This window comes from Stegostoma tigrinum, chromosome 15 (assembly GCF_030684315.1).
Source record: "Stegostoma tigrinum isolate sSteTig4 chromosome 15, sSteTig4.hap1, whole genome shotgun sequence".
NCBI classification, from domain to species: Eukaryota; Metazoa; Chordata; class Chondrichthyes; order Orectolobiformes; family Stegostomatidae; genus Stegostoma; species Stegostoma tigrinum.
Genome location: NC_081368.1, coordinates 65,810,938 through 65,838,856, shown reverse-complemented (window position 1 = coordinate 65,838,856; position 27,919 = coordinate 65,810,938). Strand labels below are relative to the sequence as shown.

Here is a 27,919-nt window from a genome sequence, read left to right as displayed (position 1 = left end):
GAGTAAGTGACTTGTGAAGCCTGTAGATATCTTTGCTCTCCAGAATGATGCTGGTGTAGTGGGCAAATGTGGCAGACAAATGAGATCCGATATTGCTTCATGTGGGAAGACAATAGGCTAGTGGTCTGTTAATCCTGGGACCCAGGCAATGTTCTGGGGACGCAGGTCGAATCCTGCCACGGCAGATGGTGGAATTTGGGTTCAGTAAATATCTGGAATTAAGAGTCTGATGATAGCTATGAATCCATTTTCGATTATCAGGAAAATCCCATCTGCTTCACTAACGTCCTGTAGGGAAGGAGACTGTCATCCTTACCTGGTCTGGCCGACATGTGACTCCAGACACACAGCAATGTGGTTGACTAATAACCGCCCTCTGGACGACTAGGAAAGAGCAATGAATACTGGCCTAGCCAGCGATGCCGTCATCCTGTGAACAAATATAAAAAAATGTGGACCAGCCACATTCTGGTGGTGGATCACCCTTCTGGTGGTTAATATCTGCACAAAGAATCTGGATGGAAAGCAGCAATATTTCGCTAGAGAGAAAATGCCATTAATTGATTCAAAGTTATCGAGCTTTGTCATCCATTTTCCTCAGTGAAGAACAAAGCAATGCAGAACAACTCGTCAAACATTGTGTGTGATTCTTCCCACTGGAAGAGATCTTGAATATTCTGCTGAAAATATCAAACGCATTTTGACTGTTTTAGTCTTTTGTATATAAAAAATGACTGCCGATTGTGAATTGTATCATTTGTAGTTAATCCCATGTGTGTCTTTTTATTTCCTTTGCATCTCTACTGCTTCAATAGGTGGATGAACCGACTGGGATTAGCTGCTATCGGGTATGCTCCTGATGATAAAGTGACCAGACTGGATGAAGGTGAGTGTCTGTAGCTGCATTTCTTACAAATATTCGACAATAATGCTTTCTCACAGGGGATGGGCAAGGAGGAATCACAGAGGACCTGAAAAGCCATCAAACAATAGGGTAGGTTCAGTGGCCATCACATGGGAATGACAGGCAGCAAAAAGTCAAAGTATTTTATCACATTCACTGCACAGGATTCATGAAGAGGAATAAAGTGAGATTTCTTCCCTTTTAGTTTTACTGCTGTTCCATCCCTTTGTCAGCATCATTCTTTACCATGAACCAATCTCCTTCACTCAGATCTTGTCACTGCTGTTGTTTTGCTCAGGAGTTGCTGAACTCCAAAGGAATGCATTCCAAATTCTGTTGAATTAAGGAAGTAGGGCAAGTGAACACTTAATCATTGCATCCAGGAAACCTCTCACAACACTCCAAAGGAGGAAGCAACCAGTTTGAAATTGGTGAAAGTTGTCAGAAGTTGATTTCATATGTCCGAAGTGAATTTAGGAATCATTAAATACAGGACAGACGTTCCATGATAACTGAGGAATTCCTGCACTGCCCTTATTTTGTTTGACTGGGTGCGTTTCCTCAGCTTGTCTTTTGGATTTGGAAAAGAAGCATTATCCTCCATTCCCGCTTGCCTCAAGGATTGTGGACCCCTTATGTCCTCAGGGCTGGGAGGAGAATGGAAGGTGGAGGGGAGAGGATCTTTTGTCGAAAGTCCCAGTGTATGGAGATCCACAGGAACTTACAGCACATCAGTGTTTATATTTTATTCGCGAGGTTTTCGGCCCAATATCCTACCAGACAGCATGTCTGCTGTGTGAGATCTTTTTTGTAAGTAGTGGGATTTCAGTAGGAACCTTCCAATCCATAGGAACTGCTCCAGGGTCTATAGAATCTTGAAAGATGACCACCGATGCATCTTTTTTTCTAGGACCATTTCCACTATTATTGCAACCTAGGGCTTTATCAGCCTTGAATCCCACAAGTTTCCCTGATACCATCTCCCTACTAACACTGATTTCCTTCCAGTTCCTCCCTGTCACTACACCCTGTGCTTCCCAATATATTTGGGATTTTATTTCAGTCATAGAATCCCTACACTGTGAAAGCAGCCCACCAAGTCCATACTGACCCTCTGAAGAGCATCCCACATAGACCTACCCTACCCCTGTAACACTGCATTTGCTATAGCTAACCCACCTAGCTTGCACATCCCTGGACAATTTAGGGGCAATTTAGCATGACCAATCCAACCTAACCTGCACATCTTCGGACTTTAAGAGGAAACTGGAGCACCCGGAGGAAATCCTCACAGACACAACGAGAATGCGCAAACTCCTCGCAAACAGTCACCCGAGGCTGGAATTGAACCCAGACCCTGGCTCTGTGAGGCAGCAGCGCTAACCACTGAGCCACTGTACTGTCGTTCCTTTTGAAGACAGAACCAAATATACGCATCTGCCATCTCTTTACTCCCTGCTGTAACCTCTTCCTTTTCCTGATGGAAAGACTGTAATTTTGTGGATTCCCCTGGCATCACACATGTGTGCTTCCCAGAGACCACTGCTGAACAACTTAAAATGCAAATGTTTGCTTCTGTAGGTGATCCATTGAAGGAAATACAATACATTGATTTTTTTTTCTTTAAATCAATGGGAATGTTTATTTAAATTGTGATGGCACCAGGAGACATGTAACTTTTCTTAATGTCAGCAGAGCTCCTGAGTCAGTACTAGATGAGTCAGAATGCAGGGAAGAAGGCCAAAAGGTAGTGCGAGGGGGCATGCTTTGGCATGAGTTGACATTAAATTGGCATAGGGGCCAGGGTAATGAGCACAAGGGAACAGTTGACATTAGGACTATAAACCACCAGCGTGATGGGCACAGAGGAACTGTTGACATTGGGGTTTGAAGGACCATGGTGTAGCGGGGGTGGGGGTTGCATGGGTCAAGAAAAATGGGTTAACATGAGAGTAATCATGGCTTTAGGAAATGGGCGGAGAGGCATACGGGCTATTAGGGGAAATAGTGATAGTTAGAGGAGTATAATGTGGCATTGAAGATATAAAGTAGCAAGTTGGCATGAACGGGGCATGGGGAAGGGATTCACAGGGATGAGGGCTGGAGGAATTTTGCAGTGCATTGGCGGAGGAGGGAGGGTGACCTCAAACCAACCCCCATCCGCAACTAGCAGTCTGCATTTTCATTCCAGCCTGTCAAGAAACTCTGCCATCTAAGAGTGAAAATCTGACATGTTTTTCCTCAGTCCAGTTTAAGGAGCTGCACTCCCAATGTGTGAGGTGGCTACCATCACTTGCGTTCAGTTCCTGGGTGTTTCCCTCCAAAGTGTCAATGATCACAGTGAACAACAACATTCGAACACACTCAAACTGAGAAATGCAGCAATTTCTGATCATTGACAATGGTGAAAATCTCACTAAGAATGATACTTGAGGCAAACACTGAGAAAGCTTTAAACGATTCACCAGTGAAAATGTTAACAGTTCACCCTTAGTTCCCTCGTTATAAACTTTACTTTCAGTTTAAAAGTTGTGGAACTTTAAACAACAGAAGAATGTATTAGGCTGCAGGCTTAAGAGTCGGCTGATGCATGAAGAATTATATAACCTATTCCAGTTTAAAGCAGACAACCACAGCTCCATGTGTGCACCATGTCCAGAGGAGATTTTTGAACTGAATTGAAAGGCTAATTGAACGTAATTTTGGTTGTATGGGCGGAATGGCCACTTATCATTTCAGCCGTTGTTCCTGATCTTTCACAACTAGATAATGCTGCTCAGGTTGGAAACTGAGCTCCATTTAACGGTGCCAGGAAACTAGCTCCAGAATGATGGTTGTCCTCCTAAACAGAGCCAATAATATTCTTGTGAGCAGGAAGAGCCAATCCCAGAACTGAAAATATCACCTCCACTTTCTTTCACGTTTCCGTCTTAAATTTGTTATAAAAAGGAATAAAATCAAATTTAACCTGTAAAAATCAACAATTAATTTTCATTGTCATGTGAGGTGAGGAATTGCAGTTTATGATTTTTCAAGATAGGTAACAAAGAGCCATTGGGATATTTGACAAAAGTAATGCCAACGTGGGAAGTATCTCTAAGCTTTCCTTTCTTTTTGCTTTTGAAAAGTTAGTCACGAGAACAGAAAATGGTCATGACAAAAGTTTCTTGCCTTTGGCCATCATTTCATCTCACAGCAAGAGATAAAATAATAAGCACCGTGATTTGACAAACAGACGTGTTTAAATTCAAGACTGGAGAGAACAAAACTCTTTATAGTGAGGATTAAATTGGTTACAGAAGGGATTCTAAGCTTAAAAAAACATTGATCAGACCCACAGCATAACTGCCTCACCCAAAATCTGTGGCAGGCTCAGATGATAGTCACTGAATATTATTCAGATAGTCAAGCATCTGCTGTGTGTGATGTGTCTCGGGTGTCTAGCCAAACCAGCAGATCTCAAGATTGTGTGAAGATTGCTAAATTGTCAAGCGTTCAAGTACAGGAGCAGAATCTGTTGCTGCCTCAGTGAGATCATACCCAGAGTATCGTGCACTGTTATGGTCTCCTTATCTGGAGAAAGGTGTTCTGGTTGTAGATGGAGTGCAATGAAGGTTTATCAGACTGATTCTTGGGATGTTATGACTGATGTATGAAGAGAGATTGGATTAGTTAGGATTACATTCACTGGAGTTTAGAAGAATGTGGGGGGAGTCTCATTGAAATTCTAACAGTAATGAATAGTGTAAATGGAAGAAGGATGGTCCCGATGATCAGGGAGTTCAGAATCAGAGGTCACAGTCTATGGATACGAGGTTGGCCATTCAAGACGGAACTGAGGAGAAATTTCTTCACACACAGAGTATTGAGACTGTGGAATTCACTGGCACAGAAAGAAGTTGAGGCCAAAACATCAAATGTATTCAAGAAGGAGTTAGATATAGCTCTTAGGGCTAAAGGGATCAAAGAGTCTGGGAGAGAAAGCAGGGACAGTCTACTGCTTATGGTGATCAGCTATGATAAGGTTGAACGATGGAGCAGGCCCAAAGGGGCCACTCCTGCCCCTATTTTCTACATTTCTGTGTTTCTATCATGTACATGCCTGGGCCTTGGAATCCATGAGGGCCCAGACTTCCAATCTAACAGTGTCTCCCTTTGATCTGTGTAAAGGCCCACACACTGCCATGTGGCTGAGGAAGCTCCTGGGTCACATCCTGGCCTACTCCTCTAAACAGGTTCGATATAACAACAAACTGCCTGAGCAAAACCTGGGCCCATGACAACCTCACCATATCCCTTGGTAATCTCAGTCATGGTCCTTCCAGCACGAAATCTGACAGAATAAAATAGTAATGCACCCAAAACATCATTTGTATTTTCAGCTCTCACCTTGTTATAGATTAAAATGTTATTGGTACCAGAACTGTAATTTGCATTCGGTCATTATTAATATTGTGGGAAATGCAGAAATAGACCAGGAGAAAAGGAGATGTTCTCTGCAGCATCAGTGAGTGTTTCCTTTCTTCATTTGCAGGGGCAAATGGGTGTCTGGACTCGCAGTGCGTAATTTCTGTGCACTGTTCGGGCTGTTTGCCTCTTCGCACTGGTCACACCCGTGGAATTTCTGTAGTGGGTCTCCTAAGTATAAAGGTGCAGGTTGGATAAATCAGTACTATGGCTGCCCAGCTGTACCAAACACAGTGTGACTCCAGATAGCTGACCATTGATTTATTGATTTTAAATTAGGCACAGATATTGGAGTCTGCTAATGGATGCTGTTACTGCATGAGTACTGCACACGTTTGCACTAATTCCTCTGTCAGCTGTTTATGAAGGTATCAATCCAATGTAGTTACTGGATAGCTGAACTATCCCAAACGATACACATTGGGTCCCCTTGGAAGTCCCAGTGCAGCGATTTGTATAGGAATTGCCCTGGATGTTTAAACGTCTAATGAGCAGTAAGCCTGCAGCTGGAGCCCTCTGAGAAAGTAACCACCACTAACTTAGTCGTAGGCTTCAGAAAATTCCAACCCACTGATCTGCACATGTAGTTACCCACAAAGTGTCAGCCTGCTGAAAGCCATGTCTAACTCTTGGGTAACTGTACCACTAACACCCCCTGACTGACCAAACCTCAACACTACACCCCAATTTTCTCATTCAACCCAAACTACCCCTCATCACCCAACCACCCTTCCATCCCCTCCAATCAGATTTCCCCTCGCGCACCCCCGTGCGTGTCTGCCTTTCCTGATCCTGAACTATCCTTAAACCACTTGACTAATTCCATCACCAACCCCTCGCTACATGTGAATAAACCTGAACCTGGCCTGACTATACTCCCCACCAACAACTACGTCAAACCCTCAGGTACCACCCTGATCAGATTTAACTGCGGCCCACCACAACACCACCCTGACCTGACTTACCCTTACCCACCAATCTATAACCCTACCCCCTTCACCAACTTTCATCTATTCCCCTGGTCCACCTGCCACCCCAATCCCCTTACCCATCTGCCACCCATCCCCTCTCACCTATATGCCGCCCTAACTTCTCACACACAAGCTCGCTTATACTCTTGCCTACTTGCTACCCGATCCAACTCCCTCCTTGCGTCTTGTCCTCATCACTGACCTCCCATTGTACCTCACCTCACCCACCTGCCACTCTAAGCCCTCACCAATGATTACCTTTCTTGGCTTCTCAAAGAGGCTTCAGGACAACTAAATCCTATACTTAGCAGAGTCTTGAAAAGAGCCTGTGGCTTGGGTTACCACAACAAACTTCTGCAGTGAGGGTGGACTGAGATTTAAACTATGGTTTGTATTTCTGAAGAGGCCCAGTTTGGAAATCCAGGTCAAAAATGCAGAGCTCTAACAGAGGGTAAAATGTTGGGGTCAGAGTGGCATTGCAATGAGTGATCTAAATCTCCAGCCTAATGTTCTGGGGCCATGGCAGATGGTGAATTATGAATTCATTAAACATGAAGAATGAAAGGTTAGTCTCATAGTGACCGTATAACTATTGTATATGGTTGTAAAATCCAATCTGGTTCACCAGTGTCCTTTATCTAAGGAAATTTTCTATCCTGACTTGGTCTGGTCTACACGTGACACCAGACACAGTGATGCAGTTGAGTCTTAACTATCGTTTGCAGAGTTAGGGATGGTCAGTAAATTTTGACCATCCAACAATGCCCACACCTCATGAACAAATTAAACAAAACAGGTGGGTTGTAACTCCTCAGAAGTTTTGGGTCAATAAGTTGCATAAATAAGTGTAGCATGTTACAAATGAACATAGGCTGAATGAGTCAAAGGGCAAATCTGTAGCAAATGAAGTCGACTGTGTGGCAGTATGAGCTTATCTACTCTGGAATGAAGAATAACAAATTGGAACCCTTAGACTTGGTGAGTGTGAAGAACTGTGAGAAAGCCATTCGAATTGTGTTAAGACAAACCAGAGCAGGACTTACACAGTTAATGGACGGGCCCTGAGGAGTGTTGTTGAACAGAGACCGCTTAGGGATGCAGGTACATAGTTCTTTGAAAGCGGCGTCACAGGTCTACAAGGTGGTCAAGAAGGTGTTTGGCATGTTTGCCTTCATTGGTCAGAACATTGAGTATGGGACTTGGGATGTCATGTCAGAGCTGTACAAGACGTTGGTAAGGCCACATTTTGAAATACTGCCCTTCAGTTCTGGTCGCCCTGCTACAGGAAGCATGCTATTCAACTGGAAAAGGTGCAAAAGGGATTTCCAAGGGTGTTACTGAGATTGGAAGGTTTCAGTTATAAGGTGGGGCTGGAAAGGTTGGGATTTTCTTTTCCCTGATGTGTCAGAGGCTGAGGGTTGACCATATAGAGATTTATAAAATCATAAGTGGCATAGATAAGATGAATAGCCGAGGTCTTTTTCCCGGGGATAGAGGGTATGAGTTTAAAGTGAGAGGGGAAAGACTTAAAACAGACCTGAAGGGCACCCTTTTCACACAGAGGGTGGTGATAAAGGTGAGTACAGTTACAACATTTAAAAGATACTTGGACAGGTACATGGATAGGAAAGGTTTATGGGCCAAACAGAGGCGAATGGGACTAGTTCGGCTTAGGAAACCTGGTCAGCACAGATGAGTCGGGCTGAAAGGCCTACTTCCACAGCCATATGACTGTATGACTCTCACTATCAGCTCTGATAGGACTGTTTGAAAAGATTCTAAGTCAGGAGTGTTTTACAATAAGGTGTTTTTTGTTCCTTTCCAGACTACTGGAGTGAAAGTGACCAAGAGGATGCCAATGATCCTTTAACAGTAAAAGCAGAGGGCCATTCAGCAGTGTGTGACACATACCCTCGGACACCATCGGTAAGAATCATAACGCATCCTTGCTATGTGTGTTGCAGTTCTTGCAGACAAACAACTCCAATGATATTCATCAGCGTTGCACAGGAGTGTCAGGCTAGATTTGGGGCTGAAGTCTTGGAGTGGGTATTAAATGCACAATCTTTTGACTTAGAGATGAGTGTTCAACTTTCTGAACCATGAGAAATACGGCACAATGCCCCTTTTGCTAAATGAATTGAAGCCTCTCCTCAGATGGCAGACAGAGGGCTTTTTAAAACATAGTTGGCAAAAAGAAATTAAAAGAGAAATTAATTTAACACAACGAGCTGTGATCTAGGATGGACTGCCTAGGAGGTGCTGGCACAATTAACTGCAACTTTTAAGTGAGATTTGGTAATGCACTTGAAAAGGGAACGTGCAGGGCATTGTGAGAAGAGTAGGAGAGATTGACCAATTAGACAGTATTTTCAAAGAGTTGGCCTGGGAGCTGTGAGCCAAACGGTGTCCATCTGTGCTATATTTTGATGTCATTCCTACAGTAAAAAGCGTAATTAGTATTTATACATGCCTTTACCATGGTAAAGCATTTTAAGGAACTTTGTAAGTGTGGTTCGACAAACAATATTTATAATTGAATTGCATATTAGAATAGATGACCAAAGGTCTGGCAAAAAGAGATAGGGTTTAGTGAGCATCTTAAAGGAGGTGTTGTGAGTATATTATCCTTTTTTTAAATTGAGCTCATTATTAAAAAGTCTCGCAGGCAAACAAACATTGAAATAATTACTTAAACTTTATTGCAGACAATAACTGAAACAAGACCACTCCAGTAAGCAAGTTAAGCCTCATCCCTCAACTTGGCTATTGTCCGATTAAAGGTGGAAATTAGCTACATTTCAGACCAACAATTATCTATCTCTGGATGTGCCCAGGGTTTGATCCTTGTGCAGTGTTGCTCTCCATACTTCTTAAATAATTTAGCTTCCTTCAGGTTTGCGGTGTGACATTATTGATGATCCTTTAGATTCTTTCATCCGCAATATTGCACGTCTGCAGCTTGCCGTCTTGTTAGAGATAACTTCCCTGCACCTTGTTACATTTGGTTTTGACTGTCTGTTTGAAGACACAGTGTTTGTGTAATTAACTCCTTAAATGCTTCTTCAGGGTAACCAGTTATTGCTGTGGTATAAGGCAGCCAGTTATCTAGCAGATGTTAAAACAGTAGCTTCGACTCATTCTTCTCCCAGACATGGCTAAGTGTTTTCAATTCCTGCATAAATTTGTCTTTGTCCCTTAACGGTTATACCAGACAGAGTTACTGCTGCGTCTTTCAATCTGTGAAGAGTTATTAGAGTTGTGAAGTTTACATTATCACGTAGGAGAGTTGGTTAGAAAGGTGGAGAGGCTTAGAAATGGAATTTCAAGCTTAGGATCTCAGGAGTTGTCAATGAGATACAAAGAACCTCACAGAGGTGGAAGAGAGCACAAATATGAGGGAGCGGGGGCTGGAGGATGTTACAAAGTTGCAAATGTTAGCTGTCCATTTATTTTATACCAATTTTCAATACTACCATTATAAGAATATATAAGGCTAACTCTGATAATTGGCAGTAATTACAGAGGAGTTACCTCTGACTCTTTCCCATAGGTTAATTCTTCGAGTCCCTACCCGGAACCTAAGCATGGACGTCATTTCTCAAGTGAGTCAACATACTCGCATTCATCTGCTGAGGATTCACGGCACGATGCATCAGGAAGCACCCATTCATCTGGCTGTAGGTCTTCCTACAGAGAGAGGCGGTCATGGCAGGACCTGATTGAAACCCCGCTAACTAGCTCAGGGTTGCACTTCCTGCAGACTGTCCCTCTGGAAACGGATTATATCGCGGACAGGACAGGACTAATGTCACCCGAGAGAAGACGGCAGGCAACGTTACCCGTTCAGAGGCGCCACAACCGTGACAGCGATGGGCCTTTTCCATTGGTGGAATGTGAGCGGGGACCTGGATCTCACAGTAGAGGATGTAAACAACGTAGCCAGAGTCTCCCAAGGAATAGGGAAGGAAGAATGAAAGGGCAGGCACCGGCTTCTGGGCTCACTGAAGAGAGGTCCGAGGACGATGAGATCCAATGCATCAAGCAAAATGGCGCAAATAAACAAGGTTGGTGTGCCAATATTTTTCATGCAGCCTATCATATTATTCGACAGAATAATTAGAAAATATTGTATGTGACTGGAATTCATTTCATTAAAGAAGGAACTTGCTCTTCTGATACCGCCTTGCACATTCTCAAGGTGTTTCAAAGCACTCAGCAGGCAATGACCCGCTTTTGCAGTGTTGTCCTTGTTGCTGTGCAAGCACATTGTCAGGTCCCAGAAACAGAAGATAGGAATTTGGTTGGGAGAGAAATGATAGACAACACACTGGATCATCTCACTCTCTGCTCTTCTTTCATCTGATCGGGCAGATGAATTCATGTCTTACTCAACTGATAGCACTGGGGCGCCCTCCTCTGCATAGGAGTGAAGTGTCAACCTGGTTATAATGCTAAAGTCTCACCCAGCTACTTGTATGCATGGGTCTTGTGCCTCAGAAGGGACAACCACTGAGTCATGTTAGAAAAAAAAACTAAAAAAAATTGGCAGTCACTGAATCAGTAGGTAACTCTTCAATTCCCTTCACATTTTATATTCATCACTAAGTGTTTGGTTTACACAAACCAGCCATTTCCCTCTGTATCTCATGAGTCAATGGACAAACTCTTAAAAATCAAGACAATTGGTACAAAAATCATGAGTTACTTTCTATTTTCAAGCGTAAATGGATATGTTTGTCAGTTAGCTTAGAAACTGCATGAGGCTTATTGAATCTCTATCTAATCAAAGCAGTACGCCGAAGCTATATTGCTGTTTTTGTTTGCTTTGCAATAAATGTTTAAAAAATTCCTACTCATGTGATAAAGGACAATATGGCCTCCCATCAAAGCTGAAGGGATGCCTTCTTATAGAGTAAAACATAACCTACTTGTCCAAGTGTAACACTTTCAGACATTAAAAGTCCATTTATCTATAGTGGAGTAACTGAGCACTTTCAAGTTTGAGGTATTCAAATTATGTTAGTGGCTGAAAATTTAAGACAGATGTATGACAAATAAGCAGCAGATAAAGATAGTATATCCCATTTAACCTGTTTCACATTGGTGCACATGTACTCGCTATTGCAAAATAAAGGCTGTTGTATCGTTCTGTAGGTAGTGCCCCTGTTTCAGAACTCGACATTTTGGGGTCAAGACCCACAGAAGGAACATTTTCGATATCGTCCTTCTAATACTCCCTCACTATTCTCCAACAGAGAAAGCAAAGTATCTGTGAAAATTCAAAACAAGCCTGTAAAACATAAAATTTTCATGACTGGTCTTATTATTCATTTACCAATGTTTTGTTATAAGTGGCTAAGTCTGATGAGAGACATGAAGTGAGCGGTGCAACTGTGCTACTCTGTTAGCACCAATAGTTGACAACTTGCCTTTCAATAGTATTCCTCATACAGGGACATATCTTGAAGTGCTTCACTTCAAGAAGATTAAACAGTGGAAGCTGAGCAATCAGGGCAAGTTTAAAAATAAACTCTAGGTTTCGGAAAGAATGGTAGAAAAGTGCCTTTGGAAGTTTTCTTTTAAACACAGAGAGGGTGGCAAGACTGAACAGCAAGGACTATATGAGGAACATTCTTATTGGAGAAGTGAAAAGGAGTAAGAGGAATTGTCAGAGGGGTGGAGAAGACATGTGGGAATTTGAAAATTAGACAAAGCGTTAGCTCATTTCAATCAGGCCCAGACCAAGGGAGAGAAAGACACTTTGAGATGTGTCCCTGTATGAGGGATGATGTTGAAAGGCAAATTGTCAATGATTGGCACTAACAGAGCAGCACAGTTGTGTTGCTCGCTTGATGTCTCTGATCAAACTTGGCCATTTGTTACAATAACTTGTTTCAAGATATTCTAAGTGAATAATAAGACCAATCATTGAAAAATTTATGTTTTACAGGCTTGTTTTGTATCTTTGCTTTCTCCTTTGAGGAATAGTGAGGGAGTATTAGAAGGGCAACATCGAAAATGTTCCTTCCGTGACCAACGAGTCCAGTAGTAAATCTTGAATCCAGAAATTCTGGCTCTGAAACAAGGGCACTACCTGCTGAACAATACGACTTCCTTTAGTTCGCAATGATGACTATATGTACACTTATGTGAGACAGGTTAAATGAGACGGAGTATCTTTACCTGTCAGGTATTTATTATCTGTCTGTCTTAACTTGCCACTAGCCATAAACTTCATTGTGTTTAGCCATTGTTCCCTTGGGATGCAAACCTCAAAAATAGGAGCTGAAGTATTTGGTCCCTGGAGTCTAATCTGCCGTTCAGTAAGGACATGGGTAATTGTGTTTTTGTTTCGAATTCCGCACTCCCATCTATCATTGACAACCTTTGATTTCCCTTCCAAACAAGAATCTACCTGTATCTGTCTTAAAAATAAACAATGACCTCCACATTTACTGCCTTATGAGGCAGAGAGTTCCAAAGTCATGTAACCCTCTGAGAGCAAAAAGTTCTCCTTGGCTCGTCTCTCATGAAAGAGTGACCTGTAATTTTAAATAGTTCCTCCTAATTCTGGACTGGCCTGCAATTAAACATCCAGTTCTTATATACTTTAATCAACTCATCCCTCTCTCTTCCAAAATCCAGTAGAAACAAACCCAACCCAAGCAGCCCACCCTCATAAGACAACTCGTTCATAAGCTGCATCAATGTAGTAAACCTTCTCAGAATTGCCTCCAGTGTATATACATCCTTTCTTAAATAAGGATACCAAGTATTTGAGACGTAGTCTCAACAATACCATGTATAATGGAAGCACCATCACTGTAATGTTCAATTCCACACATAATAAACGATAGCAGCCCATGAGACTTTTTATTGCTGTGCTGTACCTGCGTACTAACTTTTTTGTGACTCATGACACTAGATCGTCAAGACCTCACTGCATCTTGGAATTTTGCAGTCATTCCCCACTTATATAAAACTCTTGCTTTTTCTTTATCTTTCCTGTAAAAGTGGGCATCTTTACATTTTCCCAAGTTATACTCCATCTGTGGATGTCAAAAATTGCCCACTCACTCAGCCTGTCAATATCCACCTGCAAACCCTGTATGTGTTCCCCATGTGTTCTCTATCTGGTTTTGTGTCAGCTGCAAATTTAGCCACCACGCCTTCGCTCCCCTCACTTGAGATGTTGTTAGAAGTTGTAAAGGGTTGAGGTTCCAGCACAGATGCCTGAAGGACTCCTGCCAATCAGACATAGACTCATTTATTCATACCTTGTTCTGCTAGCCAGCCAGTCTTAGCCCTTTAAAACTTGAGCGCTATTTTGTAGAAGGTATCCATGACTAAGCACAATGTAAAATAAAGGCAACAGCGCCTCGAGGGTCTTTGCAGACCCTCTGACTGTGACCAAGATACTGATCAGCAGACTGACAGTCAGCAAGCCACTCTGGCCCAGCTGTTCAAATACCAACAAAATAAGCTTCCGGTCAGATCATGAATAAGGCTGAATTTGACTCAGAAATCATTTATCCAGCAGTCAGTTCATTAAAATTGACATGTCTGTTTCAAGAACACATTTACCTTACCTGGTGATCTCGTGGTTAAGATTTGGCAAAATCACTGCTGCAACCCAGGTTCATTTCCCACGCAGGAAATAAGAGATTATGGGGAAATTGGTGGCCTACTGGTACCATCACTGGGCTATTAATATAGAGACCTAGATAATGCTCCAGGGGCCTGGATTTGAATCCTGTCACAGCAGGGACCTGGGTTCAATTCCACCCTCGGGTGACTATCAGTGTGGGGTATTCTCCCAGTGTCCGCACGGATTTCTTCCGGGTGCTCTGGTTCTACCCCACGGTCCAAGGATGTGCAGGTTAGGTGGATTGGCTGTGACAAATGCAGGGTTAGAGGCTCTTTGCACCCTCTTTGGAGGGTTGGTTCAGACTTGATGGGCTGAATGGCTTTTTTCAGCACTTTAGGGATTCAGTGATACTGGAATTTAGTGAGTGTATTTGCTTGGGGGAGGCGATGGCCCAGTGGTATTATCATTGGACTGTTAATCCAAAGACCCAGATATGTTCTGGGGACGTGTGTTCGAATCTCGCCACAGCAGATGGTGGAATTTGAATTCAATAAATATCTGGAATCTAATGGTGACCATGAATCCATTGTTGATGTCAGGAAAAACCCTTCTGGTTCACTAATGTCCTTTCAGGAAGGAAACTGCCATCCTTACCTGATTCTGGCCTCCATATGACTCCAGACTCAGAGCAATATGATTGAATCTTAACTGCCCTCTGGGCAATTAGGGATGGGCAATAAATAATGCTTGGTCAGCAACACCATCATCCCATTAATGAATAAAGGGAAAAAGAAAATCAGTGTGCTGCCTCTCATCCTGTTACAAAAAGGAATTGCTTTCCTCTGGAAAATCACATCAGTAACAATGAAGAACCTTTGGGCGAGACAGGAAGGGCCACACTGAGTCTGAATGAGATTTAGCTCTGAAGCAAACACACGGCACATGTTTATCTGTACACAAGGCTCAGCCTTTGCATTTAATTCAAAGCAGCCACTACCTGCTACAGATCTGTACAGCATCCCAGTTCAGCTTTTACATTTCATCTCTGACCCATTTATTCTAATGATGCAATCTTTCAAGCCAGTATTCCTGAAATGTTTTCTGGCTTTTGCGCTCAAGGACTCCAGCCCACCCAATGTTGTTGATGGGGCTCTGGACTGGAACCACCCCATTTCCTACACTTCAACTCTCATTGCTTCAAGAACAAATGTTAGGGTTCTCTTGGTCCTCGTCAGTGTCCTTATTCAATCGATCATTTTCTGCCATTTCCATTGCATCCAATGTGATGCTACCATCTCACAAAATGCATCATCCCCTCTGTGTTCAGCATTCCAAAGGGATTCATAGAATCCCTCCAGTGTGGAAACAGGCCATTTGGCCCAAGAAGTCCCACCCAGTAATCAGTTTTAAGTCTCAACTTTGCGGCACAGAGTTAAATGCAATAGTTGAATTGTGCAGGTGAAGGGTTCTACCTAAATTCTGACCATAGAAGCCCCGGACAGCGAGGGACAAAAATAGAACAGTTCTCAAGTACAGAATTTAGTATAATGCTGTTTGGAGCAATCTGCAAATAATAATCCCTCATGAGAAACAAGGCTGACTGATGCACTGAGGACAGTTTTTTGAGATGATGCCTCACCAGGAGGGTAGATTAATCACATGTGGAGATTGGTGAATCCAATTGATGCCTTGATCTTCCAATGGTTCAAATAAAACCAGGAAGAATGAAAATCGGGTGCTGTCTGTTTCATATTCAGTCCAGTTTCCTGTCAAGAGAGGCTCACTCAAGCTTATGCGATGTTCCTCCTTTTGTCACTGTGATGCACTGGCACCGATCATGATGTGGATTCTGCCAATAAGTCATATGCCTTTCCATTCATGTTATTGTCACCATACTACATCTAAGGTTCATCCTTCTTTCTCTTCACCACCGTTGTCCAATCCTTAACTCAATCTGGTCAATTTCCTTAACTCGGGGTCTTGAATGAAACAAAACACCTTCTTTTAGTTGCAGTTATTCTAAATTTTCAAACCATGGCAGCCTAGTGTTTAATTTCCATCAACAGTGTTGCTGTGTGAGTGAAAGAGGCTTTCATTTGCTCGACTCGCACTAGAACAGTAATTCTTTTTGGGTAAATGTCACCAAGTTTTATTTTGTTTTAAAAGAAAATGAAACAGTGCATGTACATAATGATGATTGAAGAATATGGCAGTTTAATTAATCGGTCATTAATAACCTGCAACTGTTGGTCAGTAAAAGAGTGAGTGTTGCCCCTCCTACTTTAAAAATCCCCTGTTCCCTGTTTCAGGCCGATCAGCAAGGCCGCAGTCACATGACGTAAATAATGTAATCTTGTAAGATTACATTGTTTATGTCTGAAAACAGTGGAAACAGCACAAGAATGGAGAATTTGTGAGGTAAGAGGGAGCAGTGAGCGATTCATGGTTAAATTAAACGTTAAAATGGGTTTTGTTTTGTCCTATTTTATTTATAACGTAATCGTAAAAGATACAGCTGATTCACCATATTTGATTTTGTTTCCTTGTAACACACATATTTGAATTGCAATGTTGCAAATATCTTTGTAGCTGTTACTACTGTAGGTAATGTAAAATGTGCCAAATGGTTTGCGAACCGAAACATGCATTTAAATGCAGGGAATACAATTGTCCAAGATCTATCCAGAATACCCCATAATGTATACATCGATTGGATAATCTTTTTCATTAAAAGATTGATACTGCACTACAATTGCTGTTGGAGGAATTACATTTTAGTATTTATTTGCATAAGTTGTGACTGGCTGACATGTAGCTGTGATAATAAGTAAAAACATCACGACTGATTCCAGTTAACAAATCTCCCATGCAGTCATTGCCCTGACAAAACCTGATTATTTATTTAAGCATTGTTGCATGCACAGATTTCATTATGCATGGAGCACTTAGCAATCCAAAAGAGTGACTTTTGTTTTAGTAGATGGTCATTAGCCATGTCTCTCTGCAAGCATGATGTCTGTTGGCAAATATGAATTTACTCCACTTTTTGTAATATTACAATGTTGAGTTTAGTCTGCAAAAGATATTTTTCAATAAAGCATTGACTCAACAAACAAAAGTTGTTTCCAAATCTTTTATATTATTAGACCAATAATACTTGTCAAATGTTAATTTTTTCTTCCATCCATTTATAATTTTATTGTAAATTTTCACACAATACCTTGTAGCTTTCCATGCACTGCTCTGCAAGTAATACATTCCCATTTTCGTGTTATTTTCTGAATTTGTCGTTATATGAAATCCAGCCTAAATTAATAATAATGTCTTGCTGAAAAAAAAGCCCACAGCCCAAACACTGAATGGTTGTGTAATGTAACATTAAAAAATTCATAAAATCCATATACAGATTAAGTAACCAATTTAAAATGTCTATGTAAGAACAGGAAGAGACAAGCAAATTCAACAGGTAACAGGGAAATGGAATATTAAAAGAAGCAACATTGAATTAAAATTAGACTTAAGGTACAAAGCAAATACGTGAATAAATGAGTGAAGATTGATTGGATTCAATTCTTTGCCTTTTAAGGGCACATCATTCACGGATCCAAACTTTCTCAAGGAGGTCTGCGTTTTGTTTCATACCAGCTCACTTGCTGCCAATATCATTTTAGGCTCCCTTATAAAATCATTAGGCTCCTAGCTGTTTCCAAAAAGCCTTACTTTATAGAAACATAAAACAAATCCACTCCTATGTCAGTCACAAGTGTTTATACAAAATACAGGCCGGATATAGAAGTGTATGTTTAAAGTCCAGTTTGGTCAGTAGCTGTGACAAGATTCAAACACCTGCAATATTCCCTTCCAGAAAGTACAGCAGAAGACAGAAGATCTACCGACGGGCTACAGGAGCTGTACAGGTCCCTGGAGCAGGCCAGTCTGTCTGCAATCGGAGAGCAACGCCCTTCCACCAAACAAGAATTCAGAAGGTCTTTTATAAAAAGATGTAATGATCCAGTTGTCAATGAAAAGTTGCACCACATTAGGATGCTGAAGAGTACACTAAAGGTGAGAAGCAGCATCATTTACTTCTTCTAAATCAGAAACTCGAGGAACAAGATGCCCATTTTTGGAATACACATTTGACCTTTCTGACGGGCCATAACCCTTAGTTTTAATTGAAGTTAGAGAATTAGATGCACAAATGTCCTCTTAACATTGAGAGCCTTCCGAGGATGCAACACAGATTCACCAGAATGGTACACAGGGCTTATAAGGGCAGATTGTGAGGAGGGGTTTCACAAACATGGCTTGCGATCCCCTGAGGACTAAAGATTGAGAACTGGTCTAATTGAGGTAAATGAAGTTTTAAGAGATTCAGCAGCATAGACATACTGATTCATCTGGTGAAGTCATCAAGGGAAAAGGCACATCAGTATACATTGAGAGCTAAGCTAATCAAGGGTGAAGCCAGGAAGGATGTTGACACAAAGGGATATCTGGAAATGTGGTTCTCTATCCTCCTGCCTCTGCATCTCTCAGTAATGCTGCCCATGAAAGGCTGTGGATCGTGTGTCAATTAGAGCTTTTGGTACTAATTTTGACAAACTTTGTTCAGTTACTGTATCCAGGAGTATGGAAACAGAGGCAGGACAATGGAGATGGGTGCACATCAACCAGAATGTTGCTGAATGGCAGTTCCAAGGCTAAATGGCTTGGTCTCCGACCTATCCCCTCCCTACCTCCTCACCTATACTCTCCTCTCCACCTATCTTCTCCTCTATCTATCTTCAGTCCGCCTCCCGCGCTCTCCCTATTTATTTCAGAACCCTCTCCCCATCCCCCTTCTCTGATGAAGGGTCTAGGCCTGAAACATCAGCTTTTGTGCTCCTCAGATGCCGCTTGGCCTGCTGTGTTTATCCAGCTCCACACTTTATTATCTCGGATTCTCCAGCATCTGCAGTTCCCATTATCTCTGGTCTTGTTCCAATGATTGCTTAACTCATCTGAGCAACACTGTGCCATCTTAATGGAAGTATTAATCTCTTTGAAATGGGATAATACCTCCACTGAAATACAGACATAGGAATGTCTAGTGATCATATTGGCCATTGCTTTACTGATAATGACAGAGGTTATTTCTAACATAAGTTTCTAATGCTAAACATTTTGAGTCCATTAGGATATTATCCTTCACATGACCACAACTCATTTCCTTCTTCACCTGCTTCCCCAAAGTGGTTCCATATCAAGACTGGAAGAACAACATTTCACCAATTCTATTGGTCTCTGACTAAAGAGGTGTAATTGATGTGTAAAAGTTCTAGATGCCTGTCTAGAAATGGCTAACTCAGGATTAGAACATAGAACATAGAACAGTACAGCACAGAACAGGCCCTTCAGCCCACAATGTTGTGCCGACCATTGATCCTCATGTATGCACCCTCAAATTTCTGTGACCATATACATGTCCAGCAGTCTCTTAAATGACCCCAATGACCTTGCTTCCACAACTGCTGCTGGCAACGCATTCCATGCTCTCACAACTCTCAACTCTCATTTACCCATCTATTTGCCCTCTGTTCGTTTCCTGTGGCTGGATGCCCGGTTTCTCATTACTTGACTGTGGGCATGGATGTGAGGATCAGCCATGATCTTATTGAATGGTGGAGCAGACTCAAGGGGCCAAATTGCCTGCTCCTGCTCCCATTTCTTATGGTCTTATGGAATGGCATCGGTTGCACGTCTTGACCATACTTTATAATGTGAATCATCAGCCGGCAAGATTCGCTAACCATGAGGAACCCCAGACATCCCTAATTCTTACAAGTGCTGAAGAATCAAGATTACCGCAACTACAGGTCTTGTTTTCAATTCCACCCAATGCCCAAAAGAGTAAATGTTCAAAAGTGAATGACGGTAACTGTAGCCATCTTGCTTGCAATTGAGGCCCTCACTGAACATTCAGTCAATTGTAATGCTGACTCCATTCCTCAATGGACAACACAATTCCCAAACTGAGGTACCTGGCAAGATCAGCACTGCAGAAGGAACGGGAGAATATTAGTTTTGCATCTTGTGGTGGTTGCTTCAAGGATGGGATTTGTGCTGCAAAGCTGTCAGTCTATACTATCCCAACTTTGACTGAAAACTGCAATTTTGCAGCAAACCCATTGCCCAAACAGCAACTAATTTTAGACATCTCGGAACTGAGTGCTGTTACCTTGCACTTTGCATTTGAACCGCCTTGAGCCAGTTTGAGGTTAGCAGGAGCCACTTTAGGCGTGAGATTTACAGGTTGTCGCATCTCTTTGCTCAGTGTTTTATTTCAATGCTGACTTGATACATCAAATGGATTAAATGAGGCGACTGCTTTGTCCTACAGAGTCACTCAGCATCTGTCTGCAGTTAAAAAGAAATGAAAGCAGAGGAAAAGGAAGACATTCTAGGATGCCAAAGTTGATATTATTTAAGTATTTAAATTGTCAGATTATCTCAGAAGGAGATCAAAAAGCTTTATAGTTGTTTGAATATCGAAGCTATGCTTACTAAAGAAAAAAATCTGCTCACAATTTGCATGCTTTTAAGCTTATTGAAAAGCACTGGCATGTTTAATAATCGGGAAATCAAAAGATATTCGATCTGAATATAATCTGAGGTATTGTATGAAAGGTCCGGCTTGGCTCAGTTGAGAATGGTGTAAACTCCAACTGAGATTTCAAGTCTCACTCCAGAGCCTTCAACATGTGATTAAGGCTGACACTGAACAGTAGAACTGAGGGACAGCTGCTTTTTTTGCCTGAAGAAAGATTAAAACGAGGCCTTAGTTGCCAGGTCAAGTGGACATAATCAATCCCATGGCACCATTCAAAGAAGATCAAGAGAGTTCACTTAGTCCCATAAGCGAGGCTATGACTCAAATAAATTGGCTCTGGCATTTCCTTATATAACAACAGTAATTGCATTTCAAAAGCAATTTGTTTAGGGATATACTGCAGAAGCGAAAATCACGTTTTCAATCCAAAGATGTTCCTAATTTCTAAATCAGGAATTACTGTTGCTATTCCCTGCGCAGGTTACACTGACATTCATGCTATCTAATAAAATCCTAGTGTCATCTGTTGTATATGACTGAGTCCCAATGTACAGAAATTGTTTTCATACTTCCTTACGTAGAAAAAGAACCCATAGCATTAATCAAACAGAACAGGGTGATATCCTGTTGTCCTGGCTAACATGCATCCCTCAATGTCATCAGACAAACTGGATATTCATTTCACTGCTGGGTGTGGGGTTTTACTGCGCAAAATGACATTGTTCTGAGGGATCACCGTTCATTTGAACATTCTGTCCTTTGGGTGAGATATTAAACCTAGGTCTATTGATATGATTTATTGTAGTCACATGTACATAAGTACAGAGAAAAGGTTGTATCTGCCCTCAGGTGCATGCAAACAATCTCATGGCAGTATGTTGAAGAAGAGAAAGGAACTCTCCAGAGGTCCTGGTCAATATGCACCCCACATCCAACATCACTGAAAGGCCAGATTTTATTAGATTATCATTGCTGTTGCGACAGCTTCCTGTGTGCATATTGACTGCTGCATTTCTGACATTTTGACACTTCCAAAATACTTTGAAGGCATTTTCAGATATTCTGAATTGAGCTTTATAAGTGCAAGCCTTCTTTGTCATGCCATGCACTTTGTTTCAATTCATTCCAGTCCAACAATTTACTTGAACCTAATTAATTATGTGCTGTGCTTTGAAGTGTTCTGTGAGATGTGACCAACACATGATATAAGCCTTTTTTAAAAGTTTTCAATAACCTTTCTTTCCAGGGCTACTCTGTGAAACTCACGAAGTCCAATTTTGGGTTACAACTGGAACAGAACTGAGATTTTTTTTTAATATTAGTGATCCCTATTATAACATAAGTTTCACAGTCATGTTAAGAATGGATCTGGTCAAGTGATTTCATTTTACTGATTCGAGATATTTGTAGAACAAATCTATAAGAAATGCTGAGTGTCAGTTACAGATATCTTGGGAAATACATTTCAATAGTAAATGCCTTTAATAGGGCTACTATCTCTTCTAATATGTTCCAGACCAAAATTAATGACTTCCATCCTTCAATATTGTTTGTACTCATTTTGCTAATGTCAAGGAAGGAATTGCTGATAAAAATGCAGTTATCTTCATCACGTCAACATGGTTTGTGAGATACTTTTAGATTTATAATTTGCAATGAACTGTGACTGGAGTAGAAAATAAAATGGAAACCTAATTGTTATAGAGTTCTACTGGAGACTGGAGGTGGCAATCCCATAACTGTTTCACACTGGCTCCCTGAAATGTCATCTTGTCACTAATAATGAGATAACATGGTGTCAAGCTCGATGAATACAGCAGGCCAAGCAGCATCAGAGGAGCAGGAAGGCTGATGTTTCGGACCTAGTCCCTTATTCAGAAAATTTTAGGCCCGAAACGTCAGCCTTCCTCCTCCTCCGACGCTGCTTGGCCTGCTGTGTTCACCCACCTCTACAGTGTGTTATCTCAGATTCTCCAGCATCTGCAGTTCCTACTATCTTATCACTAAGACTGTTTGCAAAAGCAAAAAGTCCTACGGAGCGACCTATTACCCAGCCACAGTCTAAACATAGCCTTCCCCATAACTTGTTAATCCCCTTCTGCATGGCAGATATACCAGAAAATCAGTTTTGTCCTTAACATTGCAGAGCAAATCTGTCCAAAGGAACGACTGAGTTTTCAAGGCTTTCTGCTGATACACATTAATCTTCCCCCTGGCCCTTTCTCCCACTCTCTTTCTTTCTCCTCCACTTTCTTACTCCCCTCTTACCCCTTCATCCTCACTTTCTCACCTCCTGGCTCTAAGTTATCACTCATGTAGTGTTTGAACCAATCGGAGCTCAACCACCTTCCCCAGGAATTGGGCCGTAATTTTCAAACAGTGAGCTTGCTAAAGTAACAACTTCCTTGAACCCTGACGGAGGCAGCAAAGAAAATGCCTGTCATGATTTAATTGAGCCAAAATTGTCATTTATCAATTCTGAATGGAAGCAATTCTTGTTAATGGCCTAACGTTAATCAATAAGTGCATCCACTTCAAATAATTGGAACCTAATGCTCTCTATTCTCTCCATTTATTGTCAGTCCTGTATGATGTTGTTTAAACCCTTTTAATGTGTTTAGTACAGCAAGATAACAACATAATAACACACATTTTAAAAAGGCAGAGAAAGGGTTATCAGATTGGCTGTCTGTGCATATAGGCCAAAAATAAATTATACAGTGTGGGGCAAACTCAGGATCAGACATCCTCTAGATTAATATCCTCCACTATCTCTCACCAAAGTTCACGAGTTCAATGCATACAGAATACGGCTATTATTGTTTGGGCTTTTCTTTTATTCTTTTATGGGATGTAGGCAAGCTTAGGTTTATTTATAAGTAAAATACAATAACAATAAAGTACTTCGAGAAGAAGGATTCGAACAGTTCAGTCGGAACTTTGCACAAAGGTTCAAAATACCATTTCCCAAACACATTTCTCACACAACTTGTTAACTCTAGGGCTCTTGCATGAAATATTCTTTTATAAGTCTATTTACAAGGATATATGTAGCTGTTGTGACCAACTAACTGATGTGACCAACTAGTTTAGATCCCTGGAGAGAACTGATGATTTGGGGAGAAAGGGTCCTCGGTATCTGTTTCAGGTCAAAAGCCCTTCAGCACAGAACTGTCATTCAATCAAGATCAGAGGCAGAATTATCTTTTAGCACAGACTTTGACCAAATGGAAATGAACTGCAGGACAGGCAAAGTGTTGGTAACCTTGATGAATTGACAAAAGCAAATAACTGGTAATCCCTCCCAACCCTTCCTTCCAAAATTTGGTCAGGAATGATAGTTTCCATTTTAACTCTAACTTTTCCAAAACTACATTACATAAAATACACAATATTTGTGCTATTTGCCACAGAGGGACAACACCTTCCCTTGATGTCAATCAGTATGAGGATGCAATTTGTAGGGAGCCCTAATGGGAGGGTAGTTACAGTCCATGTGTGACAGGGAAGGAGCAACATTTGTATGTGTTTCCCTCCAGTGCTTTGGAATGAATAGGTAGACACTGTTGGATTAAAAATAAATTGTTGTCAAGGTCAGAATCTTTGGAGTGCTTCACCTGGAAATGAATATTTCCCCAATATATCTCAGCACCGGCTAAAACCACAATGCTTGATATACACTATTTTCACAATTCATGTCATGAAACAAACCTGAAGACCGAACCCATACCCAATTTTCCCAGTAAAGCTGCCAGCCAGAATCTCACTGGACAAACAGCAAAGAAATACTTTCATTTCATGACATCAAGATGTCCCAAAGACTATTACATTTGGCGAAGCACCTTTAAATTTAAATTTTTAGAATGTCAGAAACACAGCTACACCAATGTAAGACACAATTTTCAGCACAAAGGAGCCCCTATGGTGGAAGTGGCCTGAAATCACACGTTCTGCCCCCCGAAAAGGGTATTTCCTATTTACATGGCAGAGCAAGTGAGTCTTGTAAACCTGGTTTCCAGAGGCAAGTTGGCCACTCAAATCACTAGCTGTCTCACTGAAATGGGATTTTGGCATCCCCAGTAGCGCGGAAACCAGAATGTGTGCCTGAATTTTGCACATTCATTCACAGAGCCGGAGTATTCCTTCCTTCAGCTAAGGTCCCCCTTGTGCCTGAGACACCAGATCTTGTGCGTTTTTTTCACGAGGGGTACATTTGGGTGAGGGTCATGAGGGGGCCAGGTACCCTGAGGGAAGGAGAGGCAGGGAAGACGACAGGTTTGTTAACAGTCGAGAAAATTGTGTCGAAAAATGCACAAAATGTTTGCAACCGTAAAGCTGTCAAAGATGTGTAGGTCATGTCAAGAAATGAACACAGAGAAAACTCAGCAGCTCCGGCAGCATCCATGGACAGAGAAACAGGGTTAACGCCTTGAACCTGGTCTGACCTTTTAGAACTGAGAGGTGTTGGAAAGCGTCTTTATTACACTTTAAGTAGAGACAGAGGAGGAGTGAGAGGGCAGATAGTATGTAGGCTCAGTGCAAAAGAAAACAAGTTGTCAATGATGGGAAAAGAACATTAAAAAGTGTAGATTAAGATGTGAAAGGAGGGAAATTGGTCCTTTTTACTAAGTGCAAAGTAAACAGGACATAAACGTGACATTGGCAGAAGAGGGAGACAAGACAAGAATAATGTTGAATTCCTCTTGAATGCCTCAGTATAGAACCTTCAGTAATAGAATTGTAGCTTCGATCAGTTGAAAATGGTATAATTGTGACAATAGATTTTTGATAAGTATTGGTGTTGAAGATAATAAGGGTGACAGACCCGAGGCAGTGAAATTGAGTTGAGATTCAGACAGGCCACGATCAGGTTGAATTTTGACTACTCATGTTCTTATGTATCCATCTGTGGCATAATAACAATGCACCTGTAGATATGGCATTATCTGAGCGTGTTATTCAATGACCTGAGTCTTCTGAAAAGAACAGAGCTTTGCTGTTTTTGCATTTCTCATTCCAATCTACTTTCTTCTCCCAGGCGAAAGAAGGAGACTTGATGACTATCAACCAAATTCTCGAAGAACCCTACTTAACATCCAAAAGATTTAGAGAGTGGAAACGGCTGAATCATGAGTTTTTCTTGGACATTTGTGGGTACAGTGCAGTTATGAAGCCACAGAATGGTGCATCTGAACTGGTATTACCAGCACCACTGTTGACACACACTCACTCATTCATCGAAACTCATGTGTAAACCAATTTGTAATTGCAGCATACTGCCCGACGGACAGCAGTCTCTCCATGCTATCACATCTTTAGCATCTACATTGTATATTTGTACATAATATATTCAGAAGTATTCTTGTACATAAATTGGATAACAGAATAGTGTCACAGGATGCCTAATATCTGCATGAGATCACATCTGTATTCTTCCCAACTTTTGTTTTTGTTTTTGTCGACCAATACAATGAGCTTTCAATCTTGCATTGAAAGAACAGGTAGTGGTGTTTATAGAAATTATAATTGCACACATACCGTACATGTTGTATTGAAAAAAAAGCTAAGCTTTTAGTTAACGGCACCTATATGTTCTGACAATTTTATATTGACAACTTAATTCATCCCATCAAAATGAATAATGCTGGTGACAAGTGGTTGATAACAATCTCTGGTGAACCAGAGGGGAATGTCTTAATCTCCTCACAGTTTTAGGTGAACATTCATTTTTACGTAAGCATTGAACATACAAATTGCTGAATGTATGTAAAGTATGTAAAGTTTTGCTAGTGTAACACTGAATGAACAAGAGTAATTTTTGATGTCCCTTTGAAAACAACCAGCTTTTATTAAAATTATAGCTAAAAGCTGTATATGAAAATGACTAAAAATATACAAGTATTGATATTTATATATGACTCCCTGCTCACGATTTTTTATACGATTGCTTGTTAAAAGAAATACATTGACTCAAAACTTATATACCTGAGGCCCAGAAGCAGGTGGATGAACGATTGACAGATTCAAAGTGATTCACTGAAATGTCATGTTCAAGTTTTGTACTGTTATTAATTGTGTAATAAAGCTGACAGAACTTGCTTCTGGCACCCAGGATAAGTACTCTAACTATATGCAAGTAGACAGAAGACTTGTTAGACCACACTGTACCTTTAAAAAAAACACAGTAGTAAGGTTTATCTAAATACATTATTCTGTTGTCATTTATTGTCTTTATTGCTTGCACTTTACCTGCACCATTAACTGTAGGCTGAGGGGAAGGAGTGTACTGAAACTGTGATAATGTTCATTTGGGTCACTTAATGTCAATTGACTTCCTTATCAGTGTTTAAAGACTTTGTTGAGTCTTTTGAGCCATGCAAATTCAAGAATGTAAATTTGGTAAATTTTTGATTTGAAATCCATGGATAGTATGTATCAGTTACTGACAGAATTTATGTCACCTCTTTTCACTTTCTATGACTTGAAGGTTTTTGCCATATGTAGGTTTCCATTGTATGTTTCTCCACTGTGTGTATACCTCACGGTACATTACACATATGTATGAGTTGTCAGTTGCACTGCAACAATAAAAAGAAAAATTTAACATTTTTTTGCAATGCTATGGTTAACTATTAACATGTGTTCTGTGCATCATTGGAAGCAATTATTCCTCATGATTAAAAGGTAGTCTTTTTTGAACAAGTTGTAAGCCTGAGTTGTAAAACTTTTGACTTCATTAAATGAAACTCTCTGTGATACAGTATCTCCCCTGACTAATTTAATCTTCGTTTGAAAGCGATGGTATTCATTTTTGTTTGCCTTGGGCAATAGGTAATAAAACACCAAAATGTGCCAGCTCGGTATAAACAGAGTTCCTTGACAGTGAAATGTTTTACCACAGTGCAAGTCCACTAAAGTTCTTTCAGTCATTGTAAAATTAATGGACATAAATGTGGGTTGGTCTCGACAAATGCAATAAATAATCTGGGAATGTTATATGTGAATGTATTCTCTGCCAAGAGTTAGGAACTAATTAGCCAGGAAATTGATGTATTTGTAAGTGTTCCAATGAGAAACATTCACGTCTGCACTGGAGAATCAGATTTTGTGCAACTTCACACTGACCAAGAAAGCTTTCTGACCAGGCAGCACAACCGGTGGATTAAACACCAGAAAATTTCTCCTTGGCAATCCTGAAGTGCAATTATTTCAAATATCTGGGAACCAGGAGACAGCCAGCAACATTGCGGCAGCTGTGAGCAATTCCAAAACATTTTAAATCCATTTAATGTTGATTTGGAAAATTGACTCACATTAGTGGCAGAAGGAAAACTGAATGAGTCAAGTGTAAATGGAATGTCAACTGGGAAAGCAATTACTGCACAGCTACTGTC

General features: G+C 41.0%; 1 protein-coding gene across 5 annotated transcripts in view; it reads left to right on the top strand.

Moving 5' to 3' along the window:
• Positions 1–27,266, top strand: part of si:ch211-26b3.4 (connector enhancer of kinase suppressor of ras 2) — a 554,826-nt gene extending 527,560 nt beyond the window's left edge. For 4 of the 5 annotated variants that reach the window (XM_048544970.2, XM_048544968.2, XM_048544969.2 and 1 more), the window contains 5 exons: positions 816–886; positions 8,168–8,268; positions 9,896–10,409; positions 17,799–17,998; positions 25,564–27,266. In XM_048544970.2, coding sequence (XP_048400927.1) covers positions 816–886; positions 8,168–8,268; positions 9,896–10,409; positions 17,799–17,998; positions 25,564–25,779 — 1,102 coding nt within the window. In that variant the 3' untranslated portion in view covers positions 25,780–27,266. Of the gene's footprint in view, positions 1–815; positions 887–8,167; positions 8,269–9,895; positions 10,410–16,242; positions 16,352–17,798; positions 17,999–25,563 lie in introns of those variants that run through there. The other variant, XR_007248946.2, reaches the window with a different exon arrangement.
• The last annotated feature ends 653 nt before the right edge of the window (positions 27,267–27,919 follow it).